At 35.4% G+C, this 17,493-nt stretch overlaps 2 protein-coding genes and 1 long non-coding RNA gene across 3 annotated transcripts in view; 1 reads left to right on the top strand and 2 right to left on the bottom strand.

Annotated features, from left to right (window-relative positions):
* Nucleotides 1–3,391: 3,391 nt before the first annotated feature.
* Nucleotides 3,392–12,505, bottom strand: LOC140756923 (uncharacterized). Its single transcript, XM_073092461.1, has 6 exons — nucleotides 12,353–12,505; nucleotides 11,913–12,019; nucleotides 9,701–11,062; nucleotides 8,489–8,659; nucleotides 7,693–7,856; nucleotides 3,392–4,831 (listed from the first exon to the last, which is right to left on the bottom strand). Exons 2-6 carry the CDS (start codon nucleotides 12,000–12,002, stop codon nucleotides 4,648–4,650), a joined length of 1,971 nt encoding a protein of 656 aa, XP_072948562.1. The 5' UTR covers nucleotides 12,003–12,019; nucleotides 12,353–12,505; the 3' UTR covers nucleotides 3,392–4,647.
* Nucleotides 12,506–13,511: 1,006 nt separating this feature from the next.
* On the bottom strand, nucleotides 13,512–14,565 carry LOC140757030 (uncharacterized). Its single transcript, XR_012103927.1, has 2 exons — nucleotides 14,152–14,565; nucleotides 13,512–13,973 (listed from the first exon to the last, which is right to left on the bottom strand). It is a non-coding gene; the product is annotated as an uncharacterized LOC140757030 (long non-coding RNA).
* Nucleotides 14,566–14,660: 95 nt separating this feature from the next.
* The window catches only part of ae48 (alpha-esterase 48), a 31,905-nt gene continuing 29,072 nt past the window's right edge, over nucleotides 14,661–17,493 (top strand). Inside the window, exon 1 of the mRNA XM_073092532.1 lies at nucleotides 14,661–14,797. The gene's annotated coding sequence lies outside the window, so the exon portion shown is untranslated. The remainder of the gene's footprint in view (nucleotides 14,798–17,493) is intronic.

Raw genomic sequence — 17,493 nt, 5'->3', positions numbered from 1 at the left:
ACACGTTTAAATATAAAAATATCTAAAATTCTCATAAGCTGTAATCGGAATGCTAGTATCTAACAGGTAGCGCTGCAGTATTAAGTATAAAACTTTTTATATATGCTATAATAATGCAATGTAATAATCAAAATGGTACTGATAAATGACTTGACTATGGTTGAGCGATTTCAGTATGGTTTACTCGCAAAAATAATCTGGATCCAATAGTAGCATAACTAACGACTCAAACGTGGGAGCAGTCTATTTGTGGCAGCAAACTACTGACACTCCTTTTCATCTAGTACAGGATATTTTTTGAGTTGCAGTGCGTGCTAAAGATTTTTTTAATATAGAAATTGCAGATGAGCATGCATTCCACCTGATAAGTGGCTTCTGCCGCCCATGGATATCTGTTACCAACCCCAGATTAATACTACCTGAGGTCGGCCACAGATGCGCCGCTACCCCTGAAGAATAAGCTGGAACACCTCGGAAATATATGTCCTTTACACACACCCTTCAAATCAGAACACAGCAGCGCTACATTGCTGTTATGAGGCAGAAATAGATGTGGCGGTGGTGCCGCCAGAGTCGAACCATAAAGGACTGCCATTTTCCAAATATATTTTATTTTTCAAAATCCCAATACATCTAAATCTTTTCTATTTAAAGGAACCATTTAAATAAAACTCAATTTTTTCATGGATCATTTATTACAAAATTATAAAAATAGGGAAAGAACTATGTTAAACAGACAAGCGTAAACATAAAATAATAAAAATAATGTTTTCATGAATTATATACAAACAAAAATACATTCTTAGCCTTTATATACTAAATATATATTAGCATATATAAGGTGCCTAAATCTAATTATGTTTTGACAATATCTTATCAATAAAATTGAAGGAAAACTTCTTAATGGATTTTAGCATTGCAAATATTAAATTTACAGTAGTATTAGTCTGCGTAAAACTGCAAGTTACTCTGAATATAGAAATGAATAGCGTCGCCATAGCAAATTGTATGGCTACACCTGCTCGCAACAACTTCAGAGCGGACTAGCAGTTTGGCGCGGTCTACACTTATTTTTATTAAAAATATCTCCAGATTACTACCGATAAGTATAGTTTAATATCATAATTTAATAAGTAAAATAAAAGTAAGTTTTTTATTTATTATAACAAATTAATATAAAGTGTATTCTGGAAACTAATTTTACTTGTTCCTTTTGATCAAGTAATATTATTCTTTGTATGAATAAACAAAAATAAACAACACATTATCAGTATTAAAGTTTATAAACAGAATAGAAGAATATTAAGTAATATCTTTAGAAACGTACAGTCCGCGCCAAACTGCTAGTCCGCTCTGAAGTTGTTGCGCACAACTACAAGCATATATTCCGTAGCAATGTAAGGGCACACTAACTGCGCGAGGGGTCCCGCACTGTTCTCGTCCCGCTAATATCTACAATTTGCTATTCAATGCGACTCGTTTCTACATTCAGAACGGTCTAGCAGTTTGGCGGACTATAATTCTCATTAAAAAACTTCCAAGTAGTCTCACTTCAAAAACTTCACACAAGAAGTTTTACATCAAACTTATACTCGTCTGCATTACACCCAATCATTAAGGTCCATACAAATCACACACACAAACACAATTTTCGCATATACACGGCGTGCACCTGTCACGCATACATTGACCCATTGGCTACTACCACGTAACAGTCGTTCCACCCACTTAACAGCGGGGTTGGGTTATTTTTTATACTTGTTCAATATATTATTATAATGTTTTAAATAACATTATATTATTATGATTAAATATTATAAATCCAGGGGGCATTCGACCACCTGAGAATCTGCCCGGGCCTAGATTAGTAAAGATTACTCACTCCTAACAAGAAAATGCAACCATTTTTGACAATTGAAATTGTCACTGTCATCTATTTTCATGGAAAAAATTATATAAAAAAAAATAGTTTTTAGAGCATTTACGAATGAAACGATATTTCTTCGCCCTTTTTCTTAGATTTCGTGTTTTTGCACCACTTAACTGCACATGTCGGCATTGTTCCGCGCAAATTACACTATGGCAGTCGGAGACGTAATGGGAAAACAGTCAGCCATTTTACGTACATGTCTGCCATTTGTTGCTTCCTTCAATTACAAGGCGGTGAGATATCTTTACTAATATATGGCCCGGGCAAAGAGGGTATCCTCGAGACCCGAATTTCCTGCCCACCGCCCTTATATTGATATTGCCGCAATATATGTGCGCCCGGGGGATAAGACGTTTCAGATTAGCTACTAACAGTCGTTTAAGCGATTAAAAAGTTGTTAACGCGACTGTCAAAAGTTGTTCGGCGACTATTTATAAAAATAAAAAAATAGTATAAAAAAACTAAAAAAACACGCTTTTATTGTTAATAGAAGTAAAAACTAGAAAATATTTTTAATGACAAAGAGTTTAACAGTAAAGAATTGGACCGTTTATTTTGAAAGTGGTGTAAGTCCATTTACAGCACATAAATATATGTTATCGTAGTCTAATTAGCCAAAAACAAATTTATATAAACAAATTAAATGTTGATAAAATAATAGAAACAATGCCAGACCTCACATGATTTGCCTGTATTTTTAAATCAACAAATATAGTAACCTTTAATTTTCTCGAAACAAAAGAAAATGGACTTACACCACTTTCAAAATAAACGGTCCAATTCAGAGTAAAAAGCATTGATATATTAAATGTTACAATCATTCTATTGGCAATTATCTATGAGATAATATTTATGAACCGCAGTAAAATACACCCCACGCTTCTTACCCTGACTTGCAACAATTATTACTGTTTACTTGATTAACTATAAAAGTGTAGTTTTTAGTTTTTTAAACTATATTTAATCAATAGTCGACTTAAATAAAAGCTTGTTGTTATACATATATTATTTTAAATTTAAATTAATCTATACTAATATTATAAAGATAACCTTTGTTTGTTTGTTTGTTTGATTGTAATGAATAGACTCAAAAACTACTGGACCGATTTTAAAATTATTTTACCATTCGAAAGCTCCCCCGAGAAAAAATCGAGAGAAAATCCCCGAGTAACATAGGCTATATTTTATATGAATTTATTTGATATATAGATTTTGAGGCGGTACAAAGTTTGCCGGGTCAGCTAGTAATAAATAAAACAAGAGACATTGATTTGGAATAAGAGACCTTACTTAATTTCATAGCACACGATCAATGGTGTTCCACTTAACGATAGTAACGACCTCTACATTTGTATGAATTTATACATACATAAGGTTAAATTTAATTCAAGATTTGAAAGTAAGACGACGATAGTTACGATCGACAAGTCGAACACTTGATACTTGTTACAGTAATAACTTATATCAATAAAAATTGTAATTCACACGCCATCTTTAAAGTACAATAGCATCTTCATTACATTCTTAATTGGTACAAATTAAATACACGATAATTGGTCCCATACCAATCTTAGTACATTTGTTAAGAAATAAACTTAACATTTGATATAAAACTATATGATATAGTGAAATATAGAAAAGAAAATACGTACAAAGAAAGATAAATTTATTTGTGATTGTTAATAATCGATCTTAAATCCAATTATAAATGATTTCGAAAAGGTTGAGATTCTCTTTTGGGTTGTATTTTTTCCTGTCAAAAGCCGTAATTAGTCTATTTCAAGTAAGCATACATAGTGTAAAGTTGATCTTGGAAAACACTGGATAGATTGATAATTAATAACGGAGGTTAATGGATTAAGTTAATAAAAAATGCAGTATCATTTTGAAATATTTCTAGATACATATCACTTAGAGACCACAACGCCAACAGAGTTCAGATAGATGTAATAATACAAACAAAAGTAGAAAAATAGGTAATGAAAACTTTTAAAAGTAGAAACCAGACCGTCGATTGGTCGTTGTGATCGATAAGTGGAATGTAGCGAAAGTTAAGAACAATCATTATTTTGTGACAGAAATATCAAAAAAGCGTGCACACAATCTGATAGTATAGTCCGCGTAAAACTGCTAGTCCGCTCTGAATATAGAAACGACTCGCGTCGTCATAGCAAATTGTATGACTACACCTGCTCGCAACAACTTCAGAGCGGACGAGCAGTTTGGCGCTGACTATACATCCATTAGAAATGAATAAAATTTACATGTTACTAAAGGTTAGTTACATACAAAGTTAATCCCAGCGAATATTATAAATGCGAACGAACATGACTTTGTTATAATTTCACACCTTAATTACATAACCAATTATCATGAAATTTTGTATACACAATGTCAGGGGTTCTGAAAAGGACATAGGGTATAGTCTGCGCCAAACTTCTAGTCCGCTCTGAAGTTGTTGCGCGCAGGTTTAGTTAGCGTATACTCCGTAACGTAAGGGCACACTAACGCAGTTATGTATAGTCCGCGTAAAACTACTAGTCCGCTCTGAATATAGAAATGAATCATGTTGCCATAGTAAATTGTATGACTACACCTGCTTGCAACTTCAGAGTGGACTAGCAGTTTGGCGCGGACTATTCCTCCTTGGTCGAGCATATACATACATTATACTTGTACATACATTATACATACATTACAGATCATTATAATATACTTTACGGTGATCCAGTCAGCGTCCTATTCGGCCTGAACTCGGCTGGACCGAGCTCGTAGGCCTGTTTCACACTCGTGCATATCCGGAGCGGCGTTTGCTTCGTACAGTGTATACTCAGCCTAGCGCTGCGTCGTACTGGCGTCACGGTGAACTTGGGTTGTTGATCGGTTTGGTTCGATTGACGTCTGGAAGGAAAAAATATAGTGTAAAAACTAAAAACCACCCTAAAATCGCACAAGGAAAATCGTTAATCCTGATTCCTGACGATCCTGATGAGGTGAATGGGATACAATTATTTAAATCGTGTATTGTCATCGGTTCCTGATAATTTTTCAAAAATTTAAATTAATCGGACCATTCAAAGAGGGTAAAAATCGAGTGAACGAGTAAATATTCCGTTACATACATACAGGTGAAGCTAATAAAAGCGTGGTAAAAAGAAATAAATTGAAAAAGTAATTAAAATAATAAAGAACTGTGAGACGAGCTGCAGTCCACCTGATGGTAAGTGGCTACTGCCGCCCATGGACATCGGTAATCTAGGGTTGATTAAATATTCCTACCTGAGGTCGGCCACAGATGCGCCGCTACCCCTGAGGACTAAGCTAGAACGCCTCGGAAAAGTATGTCTACCTTACCACACCCTTCAAACCAGAACACAGTAGTGCTTAACGCTGCTGTTATGAGGCAGAAATAGGTGTGACGGTGGTGCCGCCAGAGTTGAACCACAAAGGGTTCTACCACCTTCTAAATTTGAAACCACTAGACTATCACTATTTTTTTTTGTACAGCAAGAATATCATAGCCATATACAGGGTGAATTTTTCAAACGGGCCTTCAGGGCCAAATCCGAAACTATAAGGATTAGCTTAAAATGCTGAAACGAGTTACGAGGCCGATTTTGATAAAAACTAAAACTGCATCATTCGTTTTTAAAATATCTTTTTCCCTAGCCAGGAATCGAACGAGTTCATTATGAAAAAAATACACTCTCTATATTATTCCACTATCTCATAGTGTTGCTTATAAGGATCAAATTCTGGGAATTCACCCTGTATATGCCATATAGTGCAAATAATATATCTTCAACTACCGACCTAATTAGCAACCTAGCTAATATCTAAACTAAGGTGAAACGGAACTAAGTATAGATAGAAAAAAAATAATTCAATTCAATATTCTACTTTATTGTAGCTTTTAAATTCAACTAACTCAACAAACATAAAAAAATATCAAAAAGAGATACTATCAAAATTAAGGATGCATAGTTGTTTATCTATATCGAAAGAATATAATATCGATATACTGATATCTACAATTCATAAAATATACAAGTCTGACATTTTTCTAAAAAAGATTTTTTTTAACAATATCATCATTATTTTTCTATTAAATTCAATGTTTATCGATATGTCAATATTGTATAGGTGAGGAATCAATATCGATATTTTATAGTCGATATTATCGAATGTCCTAAATATCTTGGCATCTCATTCATCAGACAACATGATCATGCCTGAGGAGTACCATGTTCCAACAGTCAGTTCTCAACTTGTATATAAAAAATATGTTAAGAAAACTTCGATAGCGTGATTCAGACTACCAGTGGCGCCATCTCTTAACGCTTTACTAAAAGTCGACACAAAAAATTTAATGAAATTCTCTAAAATTTGTCTACTACAAATTTCTAGAAATAATTTAATGCATTTACTTTTTTTTTTAATCCGTTTCACCACAAATATACGGCCACAGCCACTAGAAATATTATGCCAAATGTGTAGCGCCAAAATCTGAATCGAGAAAAGTAGATATTATGTACCTACTTTTTTAATATTTTATTTCCTAGACTAGATCTTAGGAACTAGGGTCATCATAGGATTCTGGTCTTGGGATTTTAGTTGGAGGTCCAAATCTAGATGGAAAAAAACTTATTGCTGATAGAAAAGCAGTGATAGCCTAGTGGTTGAGAAACTCGGCCTTTCGATCGAGAGGTCCGAGGTTCAAATCCCAGGCACGCAACTCCGATTTTTCGAAATTATGTACGTATTAGAAATTAATTATCACTTGCCAAAACGGTGAAGGAAAACATCGTGAGGAAACCTGCATACCTGAGAGATTTATAAAAAAAAATCTCAAAAAGGTATGTGAAGTCTACCAATACGCACTTGGCCAGCGCGGTGAACTATGGCCTCATCCTTCTCATTCTGAGAGGAGACCCGTGCCCAGCAGTGGGACAGTAATGGGTTGATGATGATGATGATGATGATGATGATGATGATGATGATGATTATAGAAAACCTGGAAATCGCCATATCTATTTTGTTTGTCTGTTTTTTTATTCACCAAGATAGGTAGGCAGAAATAGGTGTGGTGGTAGTATCGCCAGAGTCGACCACAAAGGGTTCGAGCACCTTCAAAATTCTATCTATCTTTTCTATTTATCTATGACTGTAATATTTTTATGCCCCACCGCTGGGCACCGGTCTCAGTCCTTGGGTACACACCATTACTCTTTTCCTATAATCTATCAGTCACCTACAACATTTAAGATACTTTTTTTACAATACAGAAGTAGCAGACGAGCATGCAGTCCACCTGATGGTAAGTGGATAATGTTACCCATAGACACCTATAATCTATCAGAGATATCCTATCTTCCCTACCTATAGAGCCCCATCTGTCGGTCGGCCACAGATGCGCCGCTACCACCTGAGGACTAAGCTGGAATGCCCCGGGTAAGTGGAATGGGGCCCCCAGTGTAAAAATATTTTACATATTTTACAAAATTACAAGTGTGTCATAGACTTATTCTCCAAGAAATACGTCTGATCCGGCGGGTTTCTCTTTGTTTCGCTGATTTATACATATTTCACAGAGATTTTATTTCTGACGACCTGTTTTTATCACTGTTTGGGAACCCACAGGATTGGGGGTCCGGGACGCACCACCCCTTCCGCCCCCCTCTCTTACTCACTCTCTTAGGTTTAAAGGTTTTACCACCTTTAAACCTTCTCTTATCGATGTAAAAGTGATAATAAATACTAACAACTTAGCCTGTTGCACAGCGAAGCGTATGATGGTGCTCTTGAAGACATTCTTCACGTCCACCATCTTAGGGTCAGCTGGTCGCCGCCGCCCACTGCTCGGGCTGATCTTGAGCTGCAGGAACTTGTCCAACAACTGGTCCAGATTGGCTTCCACTACCGAATGCTGGAATTAAATAATGTTAACTTATTTTTAATGTATAATAACTTTTTGACGTTACAGAAAGTTTTTTGTTTTGAATGAGTATTTTATGCTTTCGTCATTATGTACAATGTCATTGGAATTGTATTTTAACTAATAAAAATATTTACTTGAAACATGCTCTTATGTTACAGTTTTCTAATCCGGTTCGAAGGACCAAAATGATCGGCCAAGCGACAAGAAGCTTCAATACTACGGTAACACACGCGCGATAATCGTCGTCACTCGTCAACGACAGTCGGAGGCCATCGCCGACGACCGTCGCTGACGATCGTAAGTTGTCATCGGCGTCTGGCATTGTTTGTTGTTGACTTTTTATAAATAATACTGAAATATCAAACGAGAACGTAGTACACTTTAAGGTAAGTACCAATTGAGGATCCCAGAAAAGATTCCTAAGGTTGGCCACAGATGCCTGGCAACGTCTGAGGCCTGAGCTTGAAAGCTAATCTTAAAGTCTTACTTACCACACACTTCAAATCAGAACATAGCGCTTAAAACTGCTTCAGAGATAGGCGTAGGAGTGCTATTGTCGGACTCGAACCACTACGGCTCCTATCATCTTCAAAAGACATCACTTATCTAGAGAGGCCTACCTCGGTCCCCTTGGCGATGGCCTCCTCCCAGCACTGCACGGAGGCGGGCAGGTCCCCGCGGCGCTCCTCCAGCGCGGCGCGGCACTCCCAGTACGCCGCGCTGTCCGGCGCCGCGGGGCTCCGCTCCCGGATCGCGCGGAGCCACCGGGCGCATTGCTCCCAGTCGAAACCCTGGAATTGATGCTGAATTATAATATGACCTACTGTAGAGAGTAACGATTTTTTTTTATAATATAGGAGTAGCAGACGAGCATGCAGTCCACCTGATGGTAAGTGACTACTTCTGGCCATGGACATATGTAATCAACCCCAGATAGGAATACATATTTCCTATCTGAGGTCGGGCACAAAAGTTGGCCACTGAAGACTAAGTTGAAACGCTTCGAAAAAGTATGCCTCCCTTAACACACCTTTCAAAACGAAGCACAGCAATGCCTTTGCCTTACACTGCTGTTATTACTCAGATAGGCTAGGCAAGGCTGATAGAAATATGTAATCCTATGTGGGGTTGATTACAGATCTCCATAGGCGGCAGTAGCTACTTACCATCAGGCGGACCGCATGCTCGTCTGCTACTTCCATATTATAAAAAAATATATATAATATGCCCTATCATAGGGCATGAGTATCGATTCCGAAAGTGTTAGGTTATGTCTAAATTTGGGTCATAAAAGGGATGAAACGGTAAATATTTGTTGCAAAGTGCCGGTAGCAGACAAACATGGTCTACTAACACTTACAGGACATTATAAAATTAGTAGCCATAGCTGTCTAAGAAAATATACTACCTATTGGTAAGTAGCCTCTGCCCCTATAGATCATCATTTGTTTGTACAGCACAGCAGTTTAATCTGAAGTCAATGACAAATGTGTTCAAACTTTCAGAGGACTAAAATGGTCACCTCTGTACTAAGTTAGCCAACATCAGCGTCAGTTGACGATCCGCGTGGCGGAGCGGTCACCATACCGATCTGACGCGCAGAGGGTCCCGGGTGCGATCCCCGGACAGACAGAAATCTAAATTATGAATTTAGGTTTTGGTTTCTGGGTATGGGTGTTTGTGAATCCTAGTGTGGGGCTGTGAGTGTAGAAACTTTTTTTTTTTATCCACGAAACTACAGAACTCCTTCATAATGGAAATAGGTGGTGAAATTCCAATCAAACAAAACTGGCCCTCATTAAAAAAAAACTAGGTAAAAAACAGTCACTTACCTCACGTAACAACTCCGTTAAGTCATTCAAAGCTCCCAACAAAAGCTCGTCAACGTGATGCATCACTTCGTTAGACGTTATAGTATCTGTACTTTCGTTGTAATCCGTTGCACTGTCACTTACATAGCTAGCTTTACGCCACTTGTCCTTATTAAAGTCTACCTTATCGTTACCATCTTTCGCTTCATTCATGTTCTCGGTGTATGAATCATCGTCACTGTCAGAATCTAACGGAACATTTTCCTTATTATCATCATCATACAACTCAAACTTTGGCGGTTCGTTTAATGGTTTAATTTCCTTGGCCAAATGATGTATACCAAAGCATTGTAAGTGGTGGAAAGAGTCTAACGATTTCCCTCGTTTCTGCAACCAGTTGTGTAGACGTCGTTGCAGCTCTTCTGGCTTCGGTGTGTTGAAATTAAACGGTACTGGTGTTTGGAACTTTACTCTCTTGCGTTCACTCTTGACAGCGGAAACTATGATATCATTTTTTATGCAATCATCTTCGTTAACATCTTTTATGTTGACTTTATTTAACTTTTCGCCGATCGATGCCCATTTATGAATACAATTGGATAGTTCATTCTTGCTTATTCTTTTAAAGTGTACTGCTGATATCGAGCGCCTTACTGGCTGGCTGACTGTCTTCTTAGTCTCAAAAACTGTGTGTCGTTTGTTCAAAATCAGGTTCGAGTCTCTTATAACCTGTTTAAGGTAGTTTGGATCGGTTTTAAGCTTCGTAGCATTATTAACACTCTCCTTTGGTACCATCTTCGGTTTGTACAAACTATCGAAGACCGATTGCCGTGACTGTGATTGTGACTGTGGTTTAGCTTCTGTGGGTTTAACTGTTGCATTTGGTTTCGGGAGATAGCTAGCTCTACTGTTTGTAGCGATACTTTTCCTAGCATCAAGTTTAGGTTTACTTTGAGTGCTCTTATTAGGGGTAAAATCAACTTTTTTGGAAACATCTGCAGTTTTAGCGACTAACTTAGGTTTTGGCATCGCAATAGAACTTGGTTTGTTGTTTTTAATACTATCTTTTTCATTTGTAGTCCTAGACTTGACTTCATTTTGATTACTTGTTTTATTATCTTTTTTTATTGCAATATCTTTATTTACAGCCTTAACATCTTTGTTAGTTGTTGGTTTTTTAAAGACATTAGGAGCTGTAATAGGTCTTTTAGTAGTTCCGTTAACATGAAAATTATTCTTAACTGGGTTAGACACATTGCTTTTTCTGGGGATCTGACTTGTGTCACTCTTAGACCTGCTGGCGACAGAAATATTCGAAACCGACTGTTTTAATAATGATGATGGTTCATTTTTGTTGTATTTCTTTAGATTCAATTCTCGTAGCTGTGGAAAAGAAATTTATTCAATTAATAAAATAAATACAAATCAGAAATTTGTACTTGAAATTGACATAAACATGTCTTCTACATGTTTCTTTTTTTTTAATAACGGTGGAGCAGACAAATATAACCGGTAATGTGGTGATAAGCGACACCGGCCCATGGATGTCTATTTTCATTCCTAGATAAGATTAAATTCCCACATGAGGTCTTTTTTTATAATACAGGAGTAGCACCTGATGAGCAGTGCAGTTCACCTGATGGTAAGTGATTACTGCCACCCATGGACATCTGTAATCAACTCCGGATAGGATTAGATAGTCCTACCTGAGGTCAGCCACAGATGCTCCGCTGGGAACGCTGGAATGCCTTGGAATAGTATGTCTCGCTTATCACACCCTTCAAACCAGAACGCAGCAGCACTTAATACTGCTGTTATGAGACAAAAATATGTGTGGTGGTGGTGCCACCGGAGTTGAACCGTGAAGGGTTCTACCACCATCAAAAGAGGGCTACAGATGCATTGTCAGCCCTGAGGAACTAAGTTGAAAAGCCTCAGATGAGTAAGTCTCCCTTACCACCCTTCAAACCAGAACACGAGAGCTATACTGCTGTTATTATGTAGAAATAAGTTTGGGGGTGGTGCCTCCGTAAACCAGAAAGGATTCTACCTCATTCAAAAATATCATTCTCGGCTCCTTGTAAAGGGAGCCATCGACACACTAAGAGGAAAAAAACACTCAGACAACAGTACCCTAAATTCAATCATTACATGTCTCTCTAGCGAGAAATAACTAGTATAATGTATATTCTTGCGTTTGGTTAATTCATAAACAGACCAATTTGGGTATTACCTTTTCAATTCGCGCCTTTTCTCTGGCGATTCTTTCCTCTCTTAACTTATTCAGGCGTTCTTTTTGTTCTGAAGCTGTCTTCGTCTCCATTATGGTTATTTTAAATTCTAGGGGAAAAATTACACATGAAATATGAAGTAACAAACGAACTTATTCTTAAATGGCGGGAAAAGGTTGTGCTGTGCTGTTGCAGCAAAATAATCCCTTATTATTATATTTTGACTAAGTTATTCATTTTTGTATTGTCTTAATAACATAAGCTGAAGGTAATTATGTTGAAGAATAAAGTATTTTACAAGGTTTAACATAACATAACATTGTATTAAATTCTGTGTAGAATAACAAATAAATCTATAAATACGTTTTATGATATTCTTATCAGAGTTAAGAAGCTGGAAACAGCAACAAAAATTTTAGATTTAGAATATTAGAATACTTACAACAGTAACAGGATATATTTTTAATGCAATCGTCTCACAATAACACATTTAAAGTACAATAACAGTGCACAAATTACTGGAACCGATTTAAATATAAAATTAGACGCTTCATTCAAATCAAATTGTTGCCAATTTACGTCTTTGACGGTTAAAACCGCTCATTTTCGAAACATGAAAATATTCTACTTTTAGAGATGCGTTCACAAATTATAATGAGACAAAATTTTGAAATTTTAACATTTATATAAATTTACATTTTAGTCACTTACACAGTAAGCGATTTATTAAATAAGATTATATTATAATGAAAGAGTAAATTAATTATGGACAATTGGCTACTTGACACTTTTTGGGAAACTGTTTTAATGAATTCATATACGTATTATATATGCCTTTCATTGATCATTTTTTCGAAAAAAGGGCTATTTATTAATAAAAAACATATTTTTATTACGGTAAACGGAACGTTACGCCAAAACAGGCGGTCAAGTGTCATTTCGTAGCGTGACGTCAACACATTGAAAATATAGAAATAAACTTCGACGCTACACATACTTCAGGGGAAATCTTGGGAATTATTTAACTTTTATTAGTACAATTGCAAGAATGTCAAATTACAAGGCGTGTGCAGTGACGATGTGTTCAAGTACGATCGCTAAATACCCTAACAAATTTGCTTATACAAGTTCCTAAACCCAAATCTCATAAACGTTAAAGAACTTGCAGATTCTTATATGTTTAAATCCTCTGTTTGCAAGCAATGACATTTTATACTATCTATGTAAGAGAAGTATTATTGAAAAAAAGGAATAAATTTAGTAACTCTCGAGTGATTCGTCAATTCCAAATCATTGGAACGGGACGTAATCAAAACAAAACAGCAAGTGGAAGTATTCATATATTTAATATATTATATAGATGTCTATGATAAGAATAGAATTAAAAGACGTCTATGAGAATTCTATTTTAAGGGCCCATTTTGTAATTAATAGGACACAATTAAAATATTTCATGACTGTGTTATTATTGATGGTGCATGTGCACTGATTAAGTTACAGGACTGTATAATTAAAAATACATGATTTGCTAATATTAGTATTTTATTAACCGATTTCATTGTTTATTTGGTTTATATGGTTCTATTAGTGAGTACACACAGTAGAACTTTTGTATATATTTATCATATGTTACAGTTACAATAATTACTACAGATCACCTAAGCTAAATTTTTGTGCTGCTTGCGTGTCTGCTTTTCTTCATTACTAAAATTATTTTCCGTAACAAATGGATATATATTTTTATCACTGTCATTTTCAGAATTAAATTGCAATGCAATAATAGGAACTGTATGGTCACTTTTCTTCCTTCATCTTGTTGGGTAGTTTACGCAAGTAAAGAAGTACTATTTCCCGTGTACTTTACTTTATGTATTTCAGACTGGTGCCCACTTTCGAAACTTTTGGCTCCTCACTTCTTCTAGGCAGGACAGTCATCACATTTTCATTTTCATTGATGTACCTTGTGTTCAGGACAACTTTTACTTTTCATGAAACACAAACTTGCCTTCCTCTTAAACTGCACATACTCTATAACGTCGTCACTATACGATTGTCGGGAAGATCTGTAAATATAAATATAACCAATTAATAACCTTAAAACAGTTCACATAAGAATATAAGTATATTTAAAAAAATCTTAATAATCACTTGAAGACAACCTTTCTTCTGTCTGAAGTCAGTTAAGAAATGTTTTAATTGTCCGATATGATTAAATGTAAATATAAAGAATGTTTTACTTACGTTGTTTATTTGATATTTCGATAGGTTATCTCACGGAAGTTTTTGTATCCATTTTGATTTATTGCACTGCATATATGGAGATTCTTTAAGCAGGTTCACGCTATCAGCTTTAATATAGTATGGCTTCATTTCGGTTCACAACATATTATAAATTCAACCAACTCTAACAGCAAACGATTTAATTATTATTTGTCTTGTTTGGTTTCGATGTAGTGACGTCACATGACATTTGAGGCAGCACTGTCGCCGTTTTGGGATTTAAAATCCACAGATAAAAAATCGAAAATTTCTTTTTAAAAATTAAAATACTTAGAACGTATTAAAAAATAAACGAAATACTGCATAATTTATGTTTACTTATAAGCTATCATATCCAACATATTTCATATTTTATTGTTATAACTGTCAAGTACCCAATTCTTCATTAAAATAATGAAAATCACAAATAATTTATTACTAGCAACACTGTACGTGTATTGCCAATTTGACGTGGAAACTGGAAATTATTTATTTAACAGCCATGTTGATGTTGGCTGCATTGTAAGTGCTAATGCCCGCTAGGTCACGAGTGCGCTCGCGAATCGCATTTTCAAACCTCAGTGAATAAAGTTACGGATTAATTAATTGTGTGATAGATCGCGTACAGGTGAGTGTTGCATTTAATTAAGTAATTACTGTAAATTCCAAAGTTCACACGGCTTTATGTTTGCGAATTCAAGTACATAATGTGGAATTTAAAAAAAAAACCTTGTTTCGCCGGCCGACCGCGCGAAATCGTGAGATTTTAGTAAAACAGGTTTCGATTGGAATGATGCTTTTGTTTTAACTTTTTTGATTTTTAGTGTATCGCGGTGCACATCCGGCGTGCTAAATATTTGTATTTAACATCAATAGAGCCGTATGGAACATATTTAGTAATATTTCGTTAAAGTTTCCCTAAAAAAAGGTTTTAATATGCGTGGCAGTACGATCATAATATCCATGTATGCATGCAGTTAAAACAATTTCAAGGTTGTTTTAAGTAATAGTTGATTTTATTACAAATCGACTAAAATGGCAAATAATAAATTAAATATAAATAGTCTTAAGTAGGTAGTTAAACATTAATAAGACCTGTTGGATTTTACAAGCCATCTTTTATCGCTTTCGAAATTAATTACCGTAAAATAATAAATAAACAGTTTTTCTTTTATTTTCCAGCAATTTTTTACGTTTGATGATTGAATTTACTATCAAAATAAATTATAATTATTATAATTATGATCGAATTTCGCACCATAGAGAGAAAATAAATATGGGGAAAATAATACGACTAAAAAATAATTAAATGCTATTAAAATCTGAAGGCGGAAGGAAACAGTTAATTATTAATAAATTAATGATTACACACGTACGCATGACGTGTTTTATTCTAAATAAGTTTATTGTTACGGCTCTTATCATTTAAACCGTAACGTTGGCGCTTACATACTTAATTTATTGAATCAAGAATGAATCCAACTAGGTTCTTATAAGAATCTCATTGCATGTGCTGTTCTTTTCTTAGTATTTACGAAGCGCGATTTACGAATGTGTTACGAATAATCTATTTGCAAAGCTATGTTTTTTTTATTAAATTAGAACACAATCTACAAACATTACAAAAAATAATTGTGATAATTCTATAAAATGGCTATTTATCCGAAATATCAATCATTAATCAATCCGTTATTGTCACTGGCAGTTAGCTGATGTTACAAGACGTAATTTTAAAAAAAGAATTTCGAAGAAAGGGTTCCGCGCAAAAAATGAACACCCATAAAATCCACCGAGTATTTTCACTTTTAAACGCCGGTGAAACCGCTGGGACCAGCTCGTTTTAAATATGTATAATGTAGTAAAAATAAAGTACTCTTAGGTATAGGTATGTAGTATGTAAGTGGTTTCCTCACGATTTATCCTGACTATAAATAAACTTTAGTGGCGACCACACCACTACCATCAGTGTCATAAAATAATAGCTAAACCTAGCTTTTGTGTATCTCAAATTCATATTGCCTTAGGAATTTCAGGATATAAAGTATATAAAAACACTCTTATATAGAAATGCAACGTTATATAAAATTTTCAAGTTCATCTATTTACTACTTTTCGAGTTTTGCGGTCACAAACATACGAAACTAAATTTTCTATTATAAAATACTAGCTGACCCGGCAAAGGTTGCGTTGACATATAAATAAAAAAAATAGGGTGAACAACCCTTATCACTTAGGGGTATGATAAATAGATAATAACCGTTTCTCAGACCTACTGAATATGCATATAAAATTTGGTGAAAATCGGTAAAGCCGTTTCGGAGTACGGTAACTAACATTATGACACGAGAATTTTATGTATAAGATTAACAGGCCTATATTTTACTAACTAGGTAAAGTTTACTACAATTTGCAACGAAACGAATATCAAATTGCAACTTCAATGAAATATTGATGATTTTGCAGTAAAATAATACGTAACTACAAACGCTATGCATTCTTTGCACACTAGTTCATTCATAAATAATTTCTAACTAGCTGACCCGGCAAACTTTGTACCGCCTCAAAATCTATTTATCAAATATATTTCATATAAAATATAGCCTGTGTTACTCGTAGATAATGTAGCGTTCGAATGGTGAAAGAATTTTTAAAATCGGTCCAGTAGTTTTTGAGCCTATTCATTACAACCAAACAAACAAACAAAGTTTTCCTCTTTATAATATTAGTCTAGATATAGGAGTAGCAGACAATGCATGCCATCTGATGGTAAGTGGCTACTGCCGCCCTTGGACAACAGTAACCTCACATAAGATTAGATTCCTACTTGAGGTCGGCCATAGATGCGCCGCTACCCCTGAGGACTAAGCTTGAACGTCTCGGAAAAGTATGTCTCCTTTACCACACCCCAAACCAGAACACAACAGCGTTTAACACTGCTGTTATGCGGCAGGAATTGGTGTGGAGGTGGTGCCGCCGGCAGAACCACAAAGGGTTCTACCACCTTACAACTCTAATCTTATCAGGGGTTGAGTACAAATGTCCATGGGCGGCAGTAGCCATCTACCAAGTGAACTGCATGGTCATTGGCTACTTCTAATAATATTGAGTCATTTGAATAAAGCATTAGAATAATATTGCTCATGTCGTTTGATTTGTCATACATAAGCCTTCAAATTCGATTTCGACCCAAAATTGATAAGCCATCTGGGTCTGGGTATTTACCAGTTATCCTTGTGTGCGTAACTAAGTAATTTAACTAATCAATTGGGTCATTGTTTACTCAGACAATCAACTTTCTTAGCTTCTATCAACCGTGAAAAGAAA

The sequence above is a fragment of the Epargyreus clarus genome, unplaced genomic scaffold (genome assembly GCF_041222505.1).
Source record: "Epargyreus clarus isolate Ecla_fem2 unplaced genomic scaffold, WU_Ecla_fem_2.2 ptg000036l, whole genome shotgun sequence".
NCBI lineage: Eukaryota > Metazoa > Arthropoda > Insecta > Lepidoptera > Hesperiidae > Epargyreus > Epargyreus clarus.
This window is presented reverse-complemented; position numbering and strand designations above follow the sequence as displayed.

Bases quoted from the DNA above. Each gene is read 5' to 3' on its own strand.
- LOC140756923 (XM_073092461.1), bottom strand. From the start codon at position 12,002: ATGGAGACGAAGACAGCTTCAGAACAAAAAGAACGCCTGAATAAGTTA. The intron at 8,660-9,700 runs GTAAGTGACTGT...CATCAATTCCAG, and splicing joins TAACGGAGTTGTTACGTGAG to GGTTTCGACTGGGAGCAATG. The intron at 7,857-8,488 runs GTAGGCCTCTCT...ATTTAATTCCAG, and splicing joins CCATCGCCAAGGGGACCGAG to CATTCGGTAGTGGAAGCCAA.